The sequence below is a fragment of the Talaromyces proteolyticus genome (genome assembly GCF_021365285.1).
Source record: "Talaromyces proteolyticus strain PMI_201 chromosome Unknown BGW36scaffold_1, whole genome shotgun sequence".
In the NCBI taxonomy this organism is placed as follows: Eukaryota; Fungi; Ascomycota; class Eurotiomycetes; order Eurotiales; family Trichocomaceae; genus Talaromyces; species Talaromyces proteolyticus.
The window spans coordinates 2,703,198-2,718,613 of NW_025764277.1; the positions used below are offsets into that span (position 1 = coordinate 2,703,198).

At 44.8% G+C, this 15,416-nt stretch overlaps 6 protein-coding genes across 6 annotated transcripts; 4 read left to right on the forward strand and 2 right to left on the reverse strand.

Moving 5' to 3' along the window:
• Window positions 1-121: 121 nt before the first annotated feature.
• BGW36DRAFT_332924 (putative small nucleolar ribonucleoprotein complex subunit) lies at window positions 122-2,260 on the forward strand. Its single transcript, XM_046212867.1, has 2 exons — window positions 122-1,030; window positions 1,089-2,260. The coding sequence occupies exons 1-2, from the start codon at window positions 374-376 to the stop codon at window positions 2,064-2,066; spliced, it is 1,635 nt and encodes a 544-aa protein (XP_046078257.1). The 5' UTR covers window positions 122-373; the 3' UTR covers window positions 2,067-2,260.
• A 1-nt stretch (window position 2,261) lies between these two features.
• On the reverse strand, window positions 2,262-3,717 carry BGW36DRAFT_367938 (vesicular-fusion protein sec17). Its single transcript, XM_046214928.1, has 5 exons — window positions 3,575-3,717; window positions 3,376-3,499; window positions 2,992-3,298; window positions 2,762-2,936; window positions 2,262-2,708 (listed from the first exon to the last, which is right to left on the reverse strand). The coding sequence occupies exons 1-5, from the start codon at window positions 3,602-3,604 to the stop codon at window positions 2,469-2,471; spliced, it is 876 nt and encodes a 291-aa protein (XP_046078258.1). The 5' UTR covers window positions 3,605-3,717; the 3' UTR covers window positions 2,262-2,468.
• A 119-nt stretch (window positions 3,718-3,836) lies between these two features.
• Window positions 3,837-4,881, forward strand: BGW36DRAFT_16371 (uncharacterized protein). Its single transcript, XM_046209592.1, has one exon. The coding sequence runs from the start codon at window positions 3,905-3,907 to the stop codon at window positions 4,490-4,492; it is 588 nt and encodes a 195-aa protein (XP_046078259.1). The 5' UTR covers window positions 3,837-3,904; the 3' UTR covers window positions 4,493-4,881.
• Window positions 4,882-5,270: 389 nt separating this feature from the next.
• BGW36DRAFT_284850 (beta-lactamase family protein) lies at window positions 5,271-6,841 on the reverse strand (the record flags this gene model as incomplete). Its single annotated transcript, XM_046210269.1, has 2 exons — window positions 5,271-6,402; window positions 6,474-6,841. The coding sequence occupies 2 exons, from the start codon at window positions 6,839-6,841 to the stop codon at window positions 5,271-5,273; spliced, it is 1,500 nt and encodes a 499-aa protein (XP_046078260.1).
• Window positions 6,842-9,501: 2,660 nt separating this feature from the next.
• BGW36DRAFT_332933 (putative MFS monocarboxylate transporter) lies at window positions 9,502-11,052 on the forward strand (the record flags this gene model as incomplete). Its single annotated transcript, XM_046212868.1, has 3 exons — window positions 9,502-9,644; window positions 9,735-9,876; window positions 9,944-11,052. The coding sequence occupies 3 exons, from the start codon at window positions 9,502-9,504 to the stop codon at window positions 10,904-10,906; spliced, it is 1,248 nt and encodes a 415-aa protein (XP_046078261.1). The 3' UTR covers window positions 10,907-11,052.
• Window positions 11,053-11,354: 302 nt separating this feature from the next.
• On the forward strand, window positions 11,355-14,795 carry BGW36DRAFT_367945 (uncharacterized protein). Its single transcript, XM_046214929.1, has 6 exons — window positions 11,355-11,812; window positions 11,875-11,997; window positions 12,050-12,106; window positions 12,158-12,226; window positions 12,277-12,994; window positions 13,055-14,795. The coding sequence occupies exons 1-6, from the start codon at window positions 11,503-11,505 to the stop codon at window positions 14,697-14,699; spliced, it is 2,922 nt and encodes a 973-aa protein (XP_046078262.1). The 5' UTR covers window positions 11,355-11,502; the 3' UTR covers window positions 14,700-14,795.
• Window positions 14,796-15,416: the final 621 nt, after the last annotated feature.

A 15,416-nucleotide genomic window follows, 5' to 3' on the forward strand; every position in this document is an offset into this window, starting at 1 on the left:
AAGTATGGGAGAGAGCGTCCGGAAATTTATGGCTCTCTGTATCTGTTGGCTGTCATAAGCACAAATTGAAGCTGAGGAAGACTGGAAATTTTACAACTCAATTATTTTTCTGCGGAGGGAGGTGGGGAGTCAGTCGGTGCTAATCGATAAGAAAATATTTAACTAATGTCTTGTGGCGGACAAGCGAGCGGTCGGCCTGCAAATCTTGGCAAGAATTTTTTTGGCTGAGCTTGGACAGAGCTACCATTCGACACTTCTCCAATTCACGTTTGCCCAGCAATCAAGCAGAATTACTTTTCCTTTCTCCAAGTAACGAATACTCTCAAGCATTGCATAAATTTTAGATAAGAAACTTGTCCTGCGCCGATTCACGATGGCAGCAGTGACAAAAGCCTTGGCGCAATCCGGGCAAAAGCGATCACCACAAGACATCATCGCAGCCCGGGAAGGAAAGAAACGCCTGGTCGAGGCGACGCAGAAGTATGGCCGCGGCAAAGCAGTACGATTGAAGGGGATCAAGGACAAAAAACTTCGCGGGAATCTTAGAGCCGTGGAAGATCGATACCAAACAGCTGCACTCAGAGCGAAAGATGCGGAGATCCTCTTGGAAAACGACGGCGGGTTTCTCGAGCCTGAAGGCGAGCTGGAAAAGACGTACAAGGTTAGGCAGGACGACATTAAAGAAAACATCGGGATCGAAGTAGCCAAGAAAGGCTTCGAGTTAAAGCTGGAGGATTTTGGGCCGTATCGCGCCGATTATACTCGCAATGGCAAGAACCTGCTGTTGGCTGGGAGGAAGGGCCATATCGCGACTATGGACTGGCGAGCTGGGAAGTTAGGTTGTGAGTTGCAGCTTGGGGAAACGATCCGTGATGCGAAATGGTTGCATAACAATCAATACTTTGCGGTTGCGCAACAGAAATATGTCTACATCTACGATCACTCCGGCGCGGAACTCCACTGTCTCAACAAACACGTCGAAGCTCGGTACCTGGAATTCTTGCCATATCATTTTCTTTTAGCTAGTGCTGTGAGTAATCTCCTTGCGAAAAGGAATGATCGATTCGCTAATTTGTATTTCCATCCAGGCAACCAGTGGCTTCCTAAAATATACCGACACATCGACAGGACAATTGGTGGCGGAATTACCAACTCGACTGGGATCACCTACATCTTTATGCCAAAACCCTTGGAATGCAATCTTACACGTGGGACATCAAAACGGCACAGTAAGTCTGTGGTCACCGAACTCACAAACCGCTCTTGTGAAAGCCCTTGTCCATCGTGGACCAGTACGGTCAATGGCTATCGACCGACAAGGCAGATATATGGTCTCAACAGGGCAAGACATGAGAATGAACGTCTGGGATATACGCATGTTCAAGTCGATTCATTCATACTCTTGTTATCAACCGGGAGCAAGCGTTTCTATTAGCGAGCGTGGTCTTACTGCTGTCGGCTGGGGAACAAAAGTCAGTGTCTGGAGAGGACTTTTTGACGCGGCCGCGGCCAATGAAGAGAAAGTACAAAGCCCCTACATGTCGTGGGGTGGCGATGGACAACGTATCGAGACCGTTCGGTGGTGCCCATTCGAGGATGTATTAGGTGTTACTCATGACAAGGGATTTGCCAGCGTAATCGTTCCTGGTGCAGGCGAACCAAATTTCGACTCCATGGAAGTCAACCCATACGAAACCATCAAACAGCGCCAGGAAGCAGAAGTTAAGGCATTACTGAACAAGCTCCAGCCTGAAATGATATCATTGGACCCCGATTATATCGGAAAGATCGACAACGTTACCGAAACGAAACGCCGTGAAGAGCGACAAGAAGAGCAGAAACCAGAGGACGCAATTGAGAAACTTAAGAACCGTGGCCGCGGTCGCAATAGTGCTCTCAGAAAGTACCTTCGAAAGAAAGGCAAGACCAATGTTATCGACGAGAAGCGTCTCAAGGCGGAGGCTTTGCAGAGCGAGCGTAAATCTCGACAAAATGAAGCCCTTCAGAATCAACGACAGGAGCTCGGACCTGCTCTCTCTAGATTTGCTTCAAAAAAAGATTCCTAGAGCATGGTTCGTTGGTTTTATGCACAGTTTGTGGTCTCAGTTTCTAGACACTCGTTGGATACCCGGCGTTCTTGAAAAATTGGGCGTTATTTGTAACTTCTTGCTCAGAGGCACTTGCATACTAGGAGTTGGCTTGATTATTTCTGTAGTATATGCTAATTAAATCCTAGTTTATACCAATCAATGGACCAAGGATGTCACTATCATGTGGTTAAAGATTTATCAGTCTCAATTTAGCTAGTCATTACCAATTAATTTACTAGGTCAACTGGTATACTACTATGGATATGAAGTATCAAGGAAATCGACAATTAAGAAGCCAGACGTATAGAAAACCAGCTATAGGGTATAATTATACCGTTTATTGCAATTGGATTGGAAATGACAAATGACGAAAGGAGATTATGAGAAATCTTCTTCGATCTCCTCAATAGTGTCCTTAATGCGTAAAAATAAGGTTGTCTTCCATTTGTCCAACTTGCTCAATTGGTCGAACTGAAACAATTTATCGGCAAAGGCGTCCTGCTCTCCTTGCTCAACTGCTTCGGACAAATCAACTAGAAGTTGATGTTCTCGGGTGGAAGCAAAGGTGGGATCAATGTTTCTATAACTCTCCAAAGCACGGTTGGTGGCGACCAGGTCCTAGACATCTGATTAGCGGAACTATTCGTTTTATATGTATATGAAATACGTACGCCTGACGCAAGATGGCATATTCCAGCTTTAAAAAAGTAATCCTTGACCGACCACTTCATCAAATTATTGTCGACGGAGACTTTGCCGACTTTTTCATACTGTGCAATCGCCTTGTAATAATCGCCTTCTATAGCAGCAAGATCGGCGACCTTGAGGTAATATTTGTTTGCAAGCCTGTATCGTGACATATTTAGAAACTGAATAGAGTATAATGGGTCCATCTACTTACGCTTCGGCATTGTCACTTTCGTACCATTCCGCAGCTTTCTCATACTCCGCCAAGGCTCTCTTGGTGTCTCCGATCTCGACTTCGTAAACCTCCGCAAGGTTTTGCTGGTGAGTGGCCGCTCTCCGGAAATTTCCTTTGGATATATAATGTTGAATAGCACTACCGAGGACTCTTGCCGCATCCTCAGGGTCTGTTTTGCGGTAAACCTTAAAGGCCTCGGATAAGCTGTTCGCGGCATCGTCCGGTTCGTTGAGGTTGTTTCTCTGAACTGCGGCTGCTTTTTCGAAGGCAAGTCCAGCTTCCTTGTCTAGAGCATTTATGTCAGTAGATACTCTTTGTGTTGTGAACTTCCTCATGAAGACACTGGAGATCAGTACGGCATACTTAGTTTCTGTACTCTGAATGCGTTTGCGGCCTGTATATAAAGATCCGCCGCATTTTCATATTTTTCCGTCCTGCCCCCAAAGAAGCTAAAGCCACCAGAGGCACCTTGTAGAGTTTTGTCCGCCTAATATAGAAACCACGTCAGCCACATGTCAGGTACTTGGGTGACGCTGGTATAGCTTGGTTTGGGGATAAAAACCTTCTGTAGTAGGGCTCGCGGATCTCCCATTTTGTCAGACCAAAAAGTAAATCAGATTTCCCGGTTGGTTAATTCAGCAATCATTGAGATTGAGGATGCACAGGCTTGGTTCGCGGCGAGTTGGTTGTGACGCAGGAGAAAACACGATCATTGCTGGAGTTGATAGCGGGGTCTTATCGGCTCCTGCCACTGGCCCCACGCCTTCACCGCCTTACGGCCGCCTCAACATGGAACACTACACTCTTTTTAGTACTGCCTTTGGCTTTCAGATCTCCTTGAGTTCGCCCATTTGTAACGACAGTTTATGCACGTCAATTCTTCTCTCCTCTAATGCCACGCATTGCCCCCAATTTGAGTTTGCCTCGTGCAATTTGTACGTGTGGTAAACATCTACGACATGCTCCCAACCCACGACTCTACTCATCTGCACCACGAAAATATACCAGCGAAGATATAGCCAGTCTCTTCGATAAGCCAACATGGTCGGTTCGGTCTCTTCTCCCCAACAGCGATGCCCTTGAGAAATCGCCATCAGTCACACCGGAAAAACTTCGCCATTTACTCCGTCTATCAGCACTCCCTGAACCACTTGACAAGGAAGAAGAGACAGTGATGTTGAGAACTCTGGAGTCGCAGATCCACTTTGTTAAAGAGATCCAACGTGTCAATGCCGCCGATGTAACGCCCCTACGTGCAATTCGTGATGAGAGTGACGAAGCTACTAAAGAAGCTACAATTGGATTGGAACACCTGAAGGATGCTTTGGCTAAGGAACATGTGGTCGGCCGTCGCAAGAAGATACAGCGCGTTGCCCCTGAGAACGAAGTTAGAGCCGATAGCGACCAATGGGATGGAAATGCCCTGGGCTCAGCGACAAAAACCATCGGTAAATATTTCGTGGTTCAGAATCGAGGCTGAAATAGCGCACTCTCTTTTCTCGCACTGGTGGCTCAGCAAAAGGAGTATCACATTATAGTCTGGGACATATATTGTATATATTTGTGAGACTCATGTACTCACAATTATACTACCTTTCACCCGCCGGAGTTGCACGAAACGGCCTCTCCCAACCCTTCAGGGCCTATAAAAGGAGAACCGACTCTACAAATTTGATCATCAGCCTGCTGGATGTTTGCAAAATTTAGCATAGCCTGGAGACTTCAGCAGTAATTCTGCTATATCAAAAGAGTCGTAAACAGCAGGATCTCATTCCGACCAACAATATCCAGAGCCGGGGTAATCTCACGTTAAGAAATGGATATTTATACTCGGCAGCCTTGATGATGTTATTACTCTTCTCACGTCTCCCTGAATTTCTCCTCCGGTTTGAGCATTGGGCAACGGAAAATCATCCACTGAAAAGTTATATTCCTTGTCAGTGAAGGATAAGCGGCGTAAGCGGCAGCTACGCCTCAACTTGACTCCTCCGGAATTGTAACTTATTAACTGTATTGACTAGTATGAATTTTACTTCTCATGTCAACATCAGGAGTCAATATGGCTTGACTCGTCTAGTGAGAATGTGAATGTGTCCCGATAGTAATGGAGAAATGTTTCATTTCTTTATTTCTAACTTCTCGAATCAGTCAATGCATAAGGACCAAAATATTGTTGTCTTTATTATCCATGTATACATAACGGCCTTCTAGGGTAAAATGACCTTCTAATTTGCATTGGTTTCATGATGTGGGTTTCATCACTTTGTTTCCTTGACAAACCAAATCAAATCGTCCAGATCTTCCTCAAGATCCAGCCCCATTTTCACCACTTCCTTGCCCTCAAAAACAAATCTGGCTTTCACAGGATCATCCCCGCCTTCTTGCCAGTCACTTATATGAGCTATATATTCCGTCTGGTTTGCAACATGTTCAAACGTAAGGGTAAAACCCATCGATCGGTCGGTAGCATCGATGAAAAGCTTGCCATCCTTCACTTGAACATTCATCTCGTGATAACCCGGGTTCGAATAATTACCTACGTAGGTTGGAAGAGGAGTTTCCTGCGGCGTGGATGTGGCTCTCATATGGTCGAATTTTTGCTCCATCTCACTCTGAGCGGCAGCCTCCGCCGGATTCTGATTTAATGCATCTAGGCTGGATGCATTCCCCTCTAGGAATTGCTGGATCATATACTGGGCCAAAAAAGGACTCATGTCATTTGCTCCGTCCGAATTTCCAACAATCACACCGCCGAATTTCATGTCGGGGAGAAAGAAAAAGCGACTACCATATCCATTATCATGACCGTCATGGCTGACCACTACGTATCCCTTGTAGTAATATACGTCCATCCCAGCTGTATAGAACGCAGGGGAAGTATACTTGAAAGGTGCTGCGTCCTTTCCATTGGGATCCTCAAAGCTTCGCAATTCTACAAGACCTTCGTACATTTTAGAATTGATAGGAGTCCCCTTGTGGTCCATCAAGGCTTGGACCCATTTTATAAAGTCGTTCGCACTTGTAAAAATGGAGCCGGCACCTTGTGCCTCTGGGCTTTCCGGCATTGGGCAATCAACATATGTCGAGTTGTCTTCATCCCAGAAGTACCCCATTGCAATTCGGTCTGCCACACCCTTAGCGCGTGCTCCGCTCCGTTGGAGAGCAGTTGACTGCATATTGAGTGGTTTGAATATGTGTTTTTCAAGGAAATCGGAAAAGCTGAGGCGGCTTTTGACCTCAACGAGATACGATAATACCGTGAACATCATATTGCAATACATGTACTTCGAACGAATGGGTGCAGCCACTGGCAGATTTCTCAAATTCCTTGTAATTGAGCGAGCATCGTCGGGGTGAGCCGCTCGTATACTCATGTAGGAAAAGTCATGACTGGGTTCATCATATTAGTAGTGCATCGTCACATATTTATGTTTTCCCTCTTGGGAATCATTGCCACTTACGAAGGAAGACCACTGCGGTGGCTCACGACATCAGCCAGTGTGACATTTCTCGTGTATTCAGTATCGGACATGACAAAATCATCAGGTAGCAAACTAGACATGGTACTTTCGTATTGCACTTCGGGGAAATTTTCATTGTCGTCGATTAGCATGGCGACTGACCCAGCAGTAAAAGATTTGGAAGATGATGCAATATCGAACACCGTATCTGCTGTGCATGGCTCCAATGGCGAGAGAGACGCGTTCCCGAAACCAGTTGATGAAACTGATCCATTTTGCACAATCGCAACAGCCAGACCTGGAACATGATATTGATCCATCAGGGTTTGCACATGAGAGGCGAACCCCGCGGAATGTAGAAAGTCCATCATTGAAAATATGGATGTGTTGCTTTCAATGGACTGTACCTTCTCTCTGTCAATTGGTACTGCTGTCAAAGATATTTTCTCGGTAGACATGGTGAACTTATAGTAGTTGGTGCGTCTTAGTAAAGGGGTGTAAAAATAACGCTGACATGAATTTTGATTATACTGCAAGACTTGCCCCGCTAATCATGTCCGTAACTGGACTCCGATGTTGTGAGAATCATGACATGTCGCATTAGTAAATAGCCTCCAAGACGCAACCTAGAGATCATATATGTCTAGAATTATTATTTATCTTCGTGTAATAATTTGAGTTACTGCGTGTGGAGAAGCTCAAATGCTAAAGTTGGATCAATCCGACAACATGGAACGAACATCAATTGAACAAAGCCTTTTCACTGAATCTCTCTCTCTTTTATTCCTCCGTTTTTTAAGCTTTGAGTCTATTTTAGTGCTCGGGAAATGAATCTTTTAGATAGGATTAAAGAATGTAGGCTGTCATCATCTTAGGCATCAACATTCCGGATGTCAGCGGTCATGAGGCGGACAGGGAAGGAAAAATCCAATAGAATTCCTTCCCATTTCCCTCAGACCATGTTGACCTTTCCTCCTGCTAGCACACTTGTTCTTTCAGTTCCAATGAATAGCTTTTCATTCGTCTATTCCGCTTCTATCTCCCTCTTATCTTTGAATCTTTTTTTGCTATTTTTCTCCCGTCATTTCATTACGTACCCTTTTCGCCGTCGGTTGTACCTTGCTCTTTTATAAAAAGCATTGTTGGTTTTGTTGATTACTGCTAATAAGTGGTGAGATATGCAGCAGTTACGCAAGAAAGGAATGTCCTCGATCTTGTCGCCAAAAAAGAAACACGACGCCCGGAATGAATCCGGATCTTCTAGACAGATACGGGTACCGATACACAGACACTCTAACCATTAAGGAGCGCCGTTTGCTGTGGGTATCCCTTTGAACTGGGTGTTGTAGTTGCTTGATAATTCTTACCCAAATTGAGCTGCACGTGCTGTGAAGAACAATACGACGGGCGAATCGTAGAAATAGATCTTCTTCACACCTTGGGTTGTAGTGACAATTAAAAAGCGACAAATAGAACCCAAAAAATCCCCCATAGAATCCAAAACCTGAATCTAATATCTAAGAGTACTCCAGGCTCCAAAGCTCTAACCACTCGCGCTATCGTACTCACAATGGAATATTCTAGAAGTCAAGTCATGAAACGATACAACCGGGCTCGTCAACCTTGGTTATCTGTTTTTGGGGCGAACTACTTCTGCCGAAAAGACCCTCTTCGTGCATTCGTCGACTCATGCACCAGATCTTTTGCATAGTCGAGCTGAAGGCACCTTCCGATGGTGCGATCAGCAACTAGGCTCATTGATTTCGATTCGGATGTAGTCACTCCCCAAGAGAAATTTGAAGAACGTCGTGAATGACTTAAATATGACGCTATACAAACTTTATCCCCATCTTCGCCGCGACGGCACGCGTTCGCCGCCAAATGACTCGTTTACGGGGGTTTACAGCCCTGGGTTCAAAAGGTATGTGAACCGCGGATGTGGAAGCATATTGACGAGCAAGTGAGTCGTAATGAGCGTACGATCTTACGCGCCTGGAAATAATATGAACAATGACGATGATATAGTGGTATGAAGCCATAACCACTCTTCTTTGACAAACAGCGCAAAGTGTGTCTATATCTATCTTCGTGGTATCTCGATCATGATCCACCACGACGACGATGAAAGACAAGTGGGATGGACTGGCTACGTCAGCTGACAAGGAAGGACCAGAAGATGCCTATCATGATCGCCATCATTATTTAATCAATCCCACCAACTATGAGTTATGATAGACGGCCCCATCAGGGGTTCTCTTATTACACTTATCGCACCAGACGGATTAGGAATCGGAATTGGGCAGAAAGCATTATATAGAACTTTGTCTTTGCATTACCCCGTCTTCATCCTGTATTTTCTCCATATGCATGAAACCGTTAACAATACGTTTATAGCCGCTTACCTGCTGGACGAGAATCTGCATGCACATATCACACCCTCTTAGTCCCAGACGGCTAAGAATTGTTTCTCCAATAAGACTAGATGCAGAGATTATGGGTTGGTTGGAGAACCCCAAAAGACAGATATTCCAGCTGCAAAGCAGAAGACCTGCCAGCTAGCTAACCAAAGCTCAGCACGAACTGGCCCAATTTTCCCCATGAGCCAACCCACGTAGCAATGACCTCAAAAGCAACCGACAAAGTTCTTGTAATACTGCTTGGGAAACTATCTTCGACAACTGGAACTGGTTGAGGAGTAGCCGACAAACTTATTCTTTGAGCTATTTAAATAGTTTTGGACACATGAACCTGAATACAATAGTCTATCTCTAGCGACTATATGCCCAGGGAGTTATATCGCATCCCTCGGCCCCGGGTTTAGTGTTTCGGCATTCTAATCCGAATATGGATTAGTTATCGGATTTAATTTCTGTTATAAGCAAAGTTTGCATCGCGGCATCGGCTTCCCTTTTACGCTGTACCGACCGAGTCTATCAATCTATGGAATCCATGAATTTAAATATGGCTCTGTCGAGCAATTGATCTAGTAGAGACATCGATGATAATTGCAAAAGACCGCCAATACAGGATGAGTGTCGACAGCGAGAAAGGATCGGAGAATGCTCCACCAAAACCTCCAGTCTTTGCTGAAGGTGGGCTTAAGGCATGGTGTGCAGTAGTCTCTTGCTGGTGTATTATGTTTAACACATTTGGCTATATTAATGCATTTGGGTATGTCTCAATTAATGGCTTGGGTTTTATTGCAGAACCAGTCAAGCTTTTGACGGGAAATTATACTGACGGATTTCATGCTCTCGGTAGAATATACCAATCGTACTATTCGCAAAACCTTCTACAGAGTGAGAGTGAATCGAATCTTGCTTGGATTGGATCTATTCAAGTATTCTTCATGTTTTCGGGTGGCCTCATTGCCGGCCCGTTGATGGATCGTTACGGTCCAAAGGTAAGCCATGAGCCCAGACAGATGACCAACACCATCCTCAGTTTCAACGCCAATTGACAATGTACAGATTATCGTTGTTCCCTGCTCAGTCCTCTTTGTCTTATCGGTCATGTTGACAAGTCTTTGTCATGAATATTATCAGTTTATGTTAGCCCAAGGTGTCTTGGGTGGACTGATGAACGGCTTGACCTATACGCCGACTGTAACAGCGGTAAATCAATACTTCTTCAAGCGACGTCCGATAGCTATGGGTATTTCATCAAGTGGTTCCTCTCTAGCAGGAGTCATATTTCCAATTGCACTAAACCGCTTGCTAAATCACTCATCTCTCGGCTTTGGCTGGTCAGTCCGCGTAGTCGGATTCATCATGCTTGCCATGTGTCTGGTGGCCTCTGTAACTGTCAGCTCACCAGCTCCACGCCGAAAAGCAGGTCCTTTGATTCTCATTGAAGCGTGGAAGAACCCGGGATATACAATTCAAAACGTTGGCATTTTCCTCTTGATGTGGGGAATGTTTACACCGTTCTTCTACATTCCAGGATACTCGATTTCGATAGGAATTGGAGTCGACTTGTCGAATTACCTCATCGCCATTTTAAATGCAGCGTCCCTTTTTGGTCGTTTGCTAGGTGGAGCAATATCAAACAAGTTTGGTCGCTCAAATGTGATGTTTTTTTCAAGTACTGCTTGCGGTATTTTAATATTAGGCTGGCTAGCCATCAAGTCACTCGGTGGTATGATCGTGTTTTCAATTCTTTACGGATTTTTCTCTGGATCCTTCATTGGACTCTTCCCTTCCATGATTGCCATGGCTGCACCAAAGCCGAATATGATTGGAACTTATGTCGGTATGGCGATGGGATTTCTGGGCATTGCCGGATTAACTGGTACACCGATCACGGGAGCCATGATCAACAGTTATGGGACCTATACGGCCGCGATTATATTTTCGGGTGTCGTGTGTCTGGGAGGCTCGGCTTTGTTACTTGTGGCCCGCTTCATTTTCTTTGGTCCCAAATTGATTGCGTAAACGACTGAAGTGGCTGGCATTTCGAAAAATCACAGGAGTTTGATAGTTGAGAGTGCTGTTGAGAAACAGAAACAACAGGGTTTGTAACAACATAGAAGTGTATACATGTCTGTCGTTCTAGAATGTTGATAGAATAGAGAATAGCCTAATAACAAAGTACGTTACATAGCCGAATCGCGAAATGAGGCTCGATAAGGCTAGATTTAGCGAGTGCCTGATCCATCTAGATCAGCACACTTTAGCAGTTGTTCCTGGCGCCTCGTGGCTCCGCTGAGGCGCAGCCATTACAGCGAGCCGGCGGGTCCATCTCGTATCTCGTGCAGAACGCCATCGCTAACTCAGCCGATTTGAGGAATGCGCTAAAGTAGTATAGATCCAAGGCAGATTCCTCGAACCCATAATAACTTCGAAAATATTTGGCTGTGCATTGGCCTTTCGTCGGGCAACGGCCTCATCAGCTGACCGGCGCAATTCGGGAGAAGACATCATTTTATGAATGATTTAAGCTGTCGCTTTTAATACCAATTAATTTCTTCATCTTCGCTTTTTCGTCTGATCCTTATTTCCGTCGACTACAATAAAATTGTCGGCACAGAATGTCTCGCCTTCGAGGCATCCGTCTAAATCTCCATTCTTCCAAACCAACCATCAAATCAGAATCCTCGTCTGATGCAGCATGGTCCCCAATCGGGCTAGGCAATGACAAATTGCGGGGTGAACTTGAAGAATTATACTGGAAAGGTGTTGAAAACGAGCTCGAAAACATAGTTCGCACCTTGGAAGTATGGCAGCGGCCTGAATTTGCGGATGTGACTGTACCGGATGAAAAAGATGATTTCATACATGGATTCGATACATTTATCAATCAGGTCAGCCAAGAGGCGCGAGAATTTGCTCTAAGCTATGGTTGGTACATGTCTTCTATCGACTGCAAAGACCTGGAATCCACTGACTGGCCATATTTTCAGATCTCAAGGGAAATAATAAGGAACACATTAAATACCCGGCTGCCCTGCAAGAGGTCGTGATCGACCGCAAAGCAGAGTATATCAGCTCAAAGATAAAATCATCTGTCAGAAAAACGATTGATGGTATCTCTAATGTACTTTGAAAAAGATATTTCATTTTTTAACTGCGAAGCAGACTTACCAAATCTCTCTGGCATTGAAAAACGAGCTTGGATGCTACTTCAGGCCACGGGTTTGTTATTAATACCTAGTTATAATTGGACCCGGGACTAAATATGAATAGGATTTCTTGATATTGAAAAGTTTATAGAGCATCAACCATTGGCGAAGAAAAAACCAGCTATCCCACAGCGTAAGTATTTATTGACGAAACCTGACTGATATTGACTAATAAATTTCCAGTTGATCTATCATGCTTCGATCAGTATGGTATACCACAATTTCGACCCATGCATTGTGCACGGCCAGACTGCAATGCCATCATCAGCGGAAGCATGTTTACTTCTCGTAATCGAGACGAACCGCGAGTGATCTGCGAGGATTGTTACTGGCACTTTTACTACGGTAAAGAATCTTATTCAAAATCGTATAAGCATTGCATTCTACCAGAGGTCATTACGCCGGAAGTTGCTAGAAAAATTTGCCATTGTCAGGTAGCCGGTGTCTATGAGAACGACGAAAAACCACCGGCATCATTTCCAATCTCTAAAAATACCACCAACCATGCAAAATTAACCGGCCATGGGGCTATAGTGTGTGACTTGCTCAGGCTAAAAGATATAATAACCGATGCAAAATACGAAGGAATTGAACAAAGTACAGGGGCTAAGAGAACGACATACTCGCGGCGACTTATTTCAAAGCTTACTGTTCCAAAGATACCAGGTAGAAGTCATGAAAACATGTCGAACAAGCATCAAGCGCACAAATTCAGTAAAGTGAATTCGACGGAAAAATCGACCACCAACGGTAATCGCCAATACCAGAATCTCGTCACAGATCCATATGAAGACACAGACATCCCGCACTGTTTCAGAAAGCATGCTGAAAAAGACCCATTTGGAGAAGTTCACATGGCGCTTCGAGTTGGACCATTGATAATTGAGAATGGTGTAGTGCAGTAGGTTCAATTTTCAAAGACGATACCTCCGTTTGCAATTTGACTGAGAAATGAGAATAGGACCAAAAAAGGAGCACTTATCACGCTGCGCGAGGCGCCCGTTTTCCATCAGCGATCAAACTTTTCTGGAAATCCAATCCGAAACCTCGCAATCACAGGCTCTAGGGATCGAGCTTTGTGGCAACAAGTCCAACCTTCCAGGAAGGCTAGAAATTACAAAGCAGTCATGAAGCAAGTTGTGGGTGCTCCTTTTAGCGGGCTTCTTCCCTTCGGCTCAGAGCTTGATATTGTTCGTGAAATTTTGATAGTGAGCAAATCGTACTCCGAAAAGGACGATAGCATTCAATCAGGACTCGGAGAATTACTGAAGAAGGCCAAAACGATTCTGCAAAGTCGTGTTACGGTTTACCTTGATGTCATCACGGATAAGCTTCTGAGTCCAGAAACATGCCTTATCGGGGATGGCGCCAGGAACAGTCACAATACATTCTGTAACTCCCTTATCAACCATCATATCTTTGAACCACTTGTCCATGGACCAAATAAATTCAAGGACCTCGAGTCAGAGCCACTATATCTCATGAGCTTCGTTTGTCCCGATGAAGGTTATATGCAACCAAAGATCAGGACCAAGTTCGATGTTCCTAACGGACTAACGCAAGAGTATCTGCTACGTTTATACTTTGGTAGGCACAATGAAGCCGACATCATCGACACGTACCAGGAGTATTGGTACGATTGGGGCGCTTTTGGAGGTCCATTGTATAGATATCAGGATCTTTTCCCTTGGGATTGCACCGAAGCATATGGCCGTTATCCAGTTTGCTGCGGGGAATGCAACCTTTCTAAACATATCTGGGCGTTTCCGTTCGACTCTTGGTCAATGGTTTCCCATCATTTGGCCCGGGATCAGAATATGTATGCACCAGACACACTATCCAAGGGTGCCACTACAATAGATACATCGACTTCGGCGGCCTGGATGCGAAACCGGTTAAACGTATTGAGTGCCTCGGCTCTTCTCTGTCGTGCAGCAGCAGCAATGTCCAAAACAGACGCTTTTCGGAAAACAACAGCGTGGCTTCACTCTTCAGGATCAGAACCAAGGGCTGGGCTACGAGCTCTACAGCCATCTTTAGCCCGCGTGAAACTTGGGGGTATCCACCGCGCTCAGCCATACAGCCACTACTTTGAGGCCGGAAATTTCGACCAATATTTCCTTGCGGAGTGGGCATTGTGGCCAAGGTCAGAGCAAATAGAAGCTTACGAGAAACTACGAAATGAGCGCATGAACCTTAAGGATATCAGTTCTTCAGGTGTAGCTGACCTGCCTTCGAAATCTGGTGGTATAGCTGGCCGATTTCAGTTTTCCGGGAATAGCAAACGCAAATCCGAAGTGAAGAGAGATACGTGGACATTCGATAGTGATGACTATTATACAAATGCAGGTTTCCCAAGTCAAACTCCTGGCATAGCACCTGGGGCTGGTTGTGCTGTAACAAGCTGTGGATCAAAATGCGGCACTGGCTGTGGAAACATCAGTTGTGGAGGTTCAGCTTGCGGAAGTCGAGGGGATAGCAGTTCTGGAGGTGGTGGAGGTGGTAGTAGTAGCTGTGGTGGTAGTAGTAGTAGTGGAGGGGGAGGCGGAAGTAGTTGCGGAGGGAGTAGTAGTTGCGGAGGTGGCAGCAGTTGTGGAAGCAGTTAATTCTACAAGCTCTAAGGATATATATTGTTCCAAATGGAAATGGGTCTATATTTGTTTTTCTATGTATGTAGCATACAGATATCAATTAAGTTCTACAGGCGCGTCTGTCTAATCGGCTATTCTAATGTTCTTTCGAGTTTGAAGCTGAATACCGGATAAAAGTCACCGACGACATGTATATATATGTAGTTTGGATTTGAGCGACATATTACAGTACAGTGAAAAACTTTTGAATATAGCACCACAGCATAAATGTGAGAAGCAAGAAAAGAAATTCTGAGTATAACTTACACGTAGGCAGTGTAAAATGATTAAAATACACGGCACTCAATCAAATGAAAACCTTGAATGATTAAAGTTAAAATGCTGGAAATTGACCAAAGATTTTGCTGCTAACTAGTCTAAAATGCTAGTTAAGAGGCTAGATGGTTGTCACTGAATATGCACACAATAATTCAGCTACTTATTAAAGCATTTCTTTCTATGTGAGGGATTCAAGGGAAAGGGAAAAGTTGAAATTGTCGATACCGGTTATATCATTTCTATCTATACAGACACTTTCATAGGTTAAAATATATCCTCCCTAGCCTTCGATTTAGTCCATCGAGTAGTTTGGTGGATCATTTGACCCGGTGTGTGCAATTTCGTATCTGGCTGGTGGCTGTGCAGCCCTACTACTGCCCGGGCCCACGGTAAATGCGCCTTACAATCAACGAT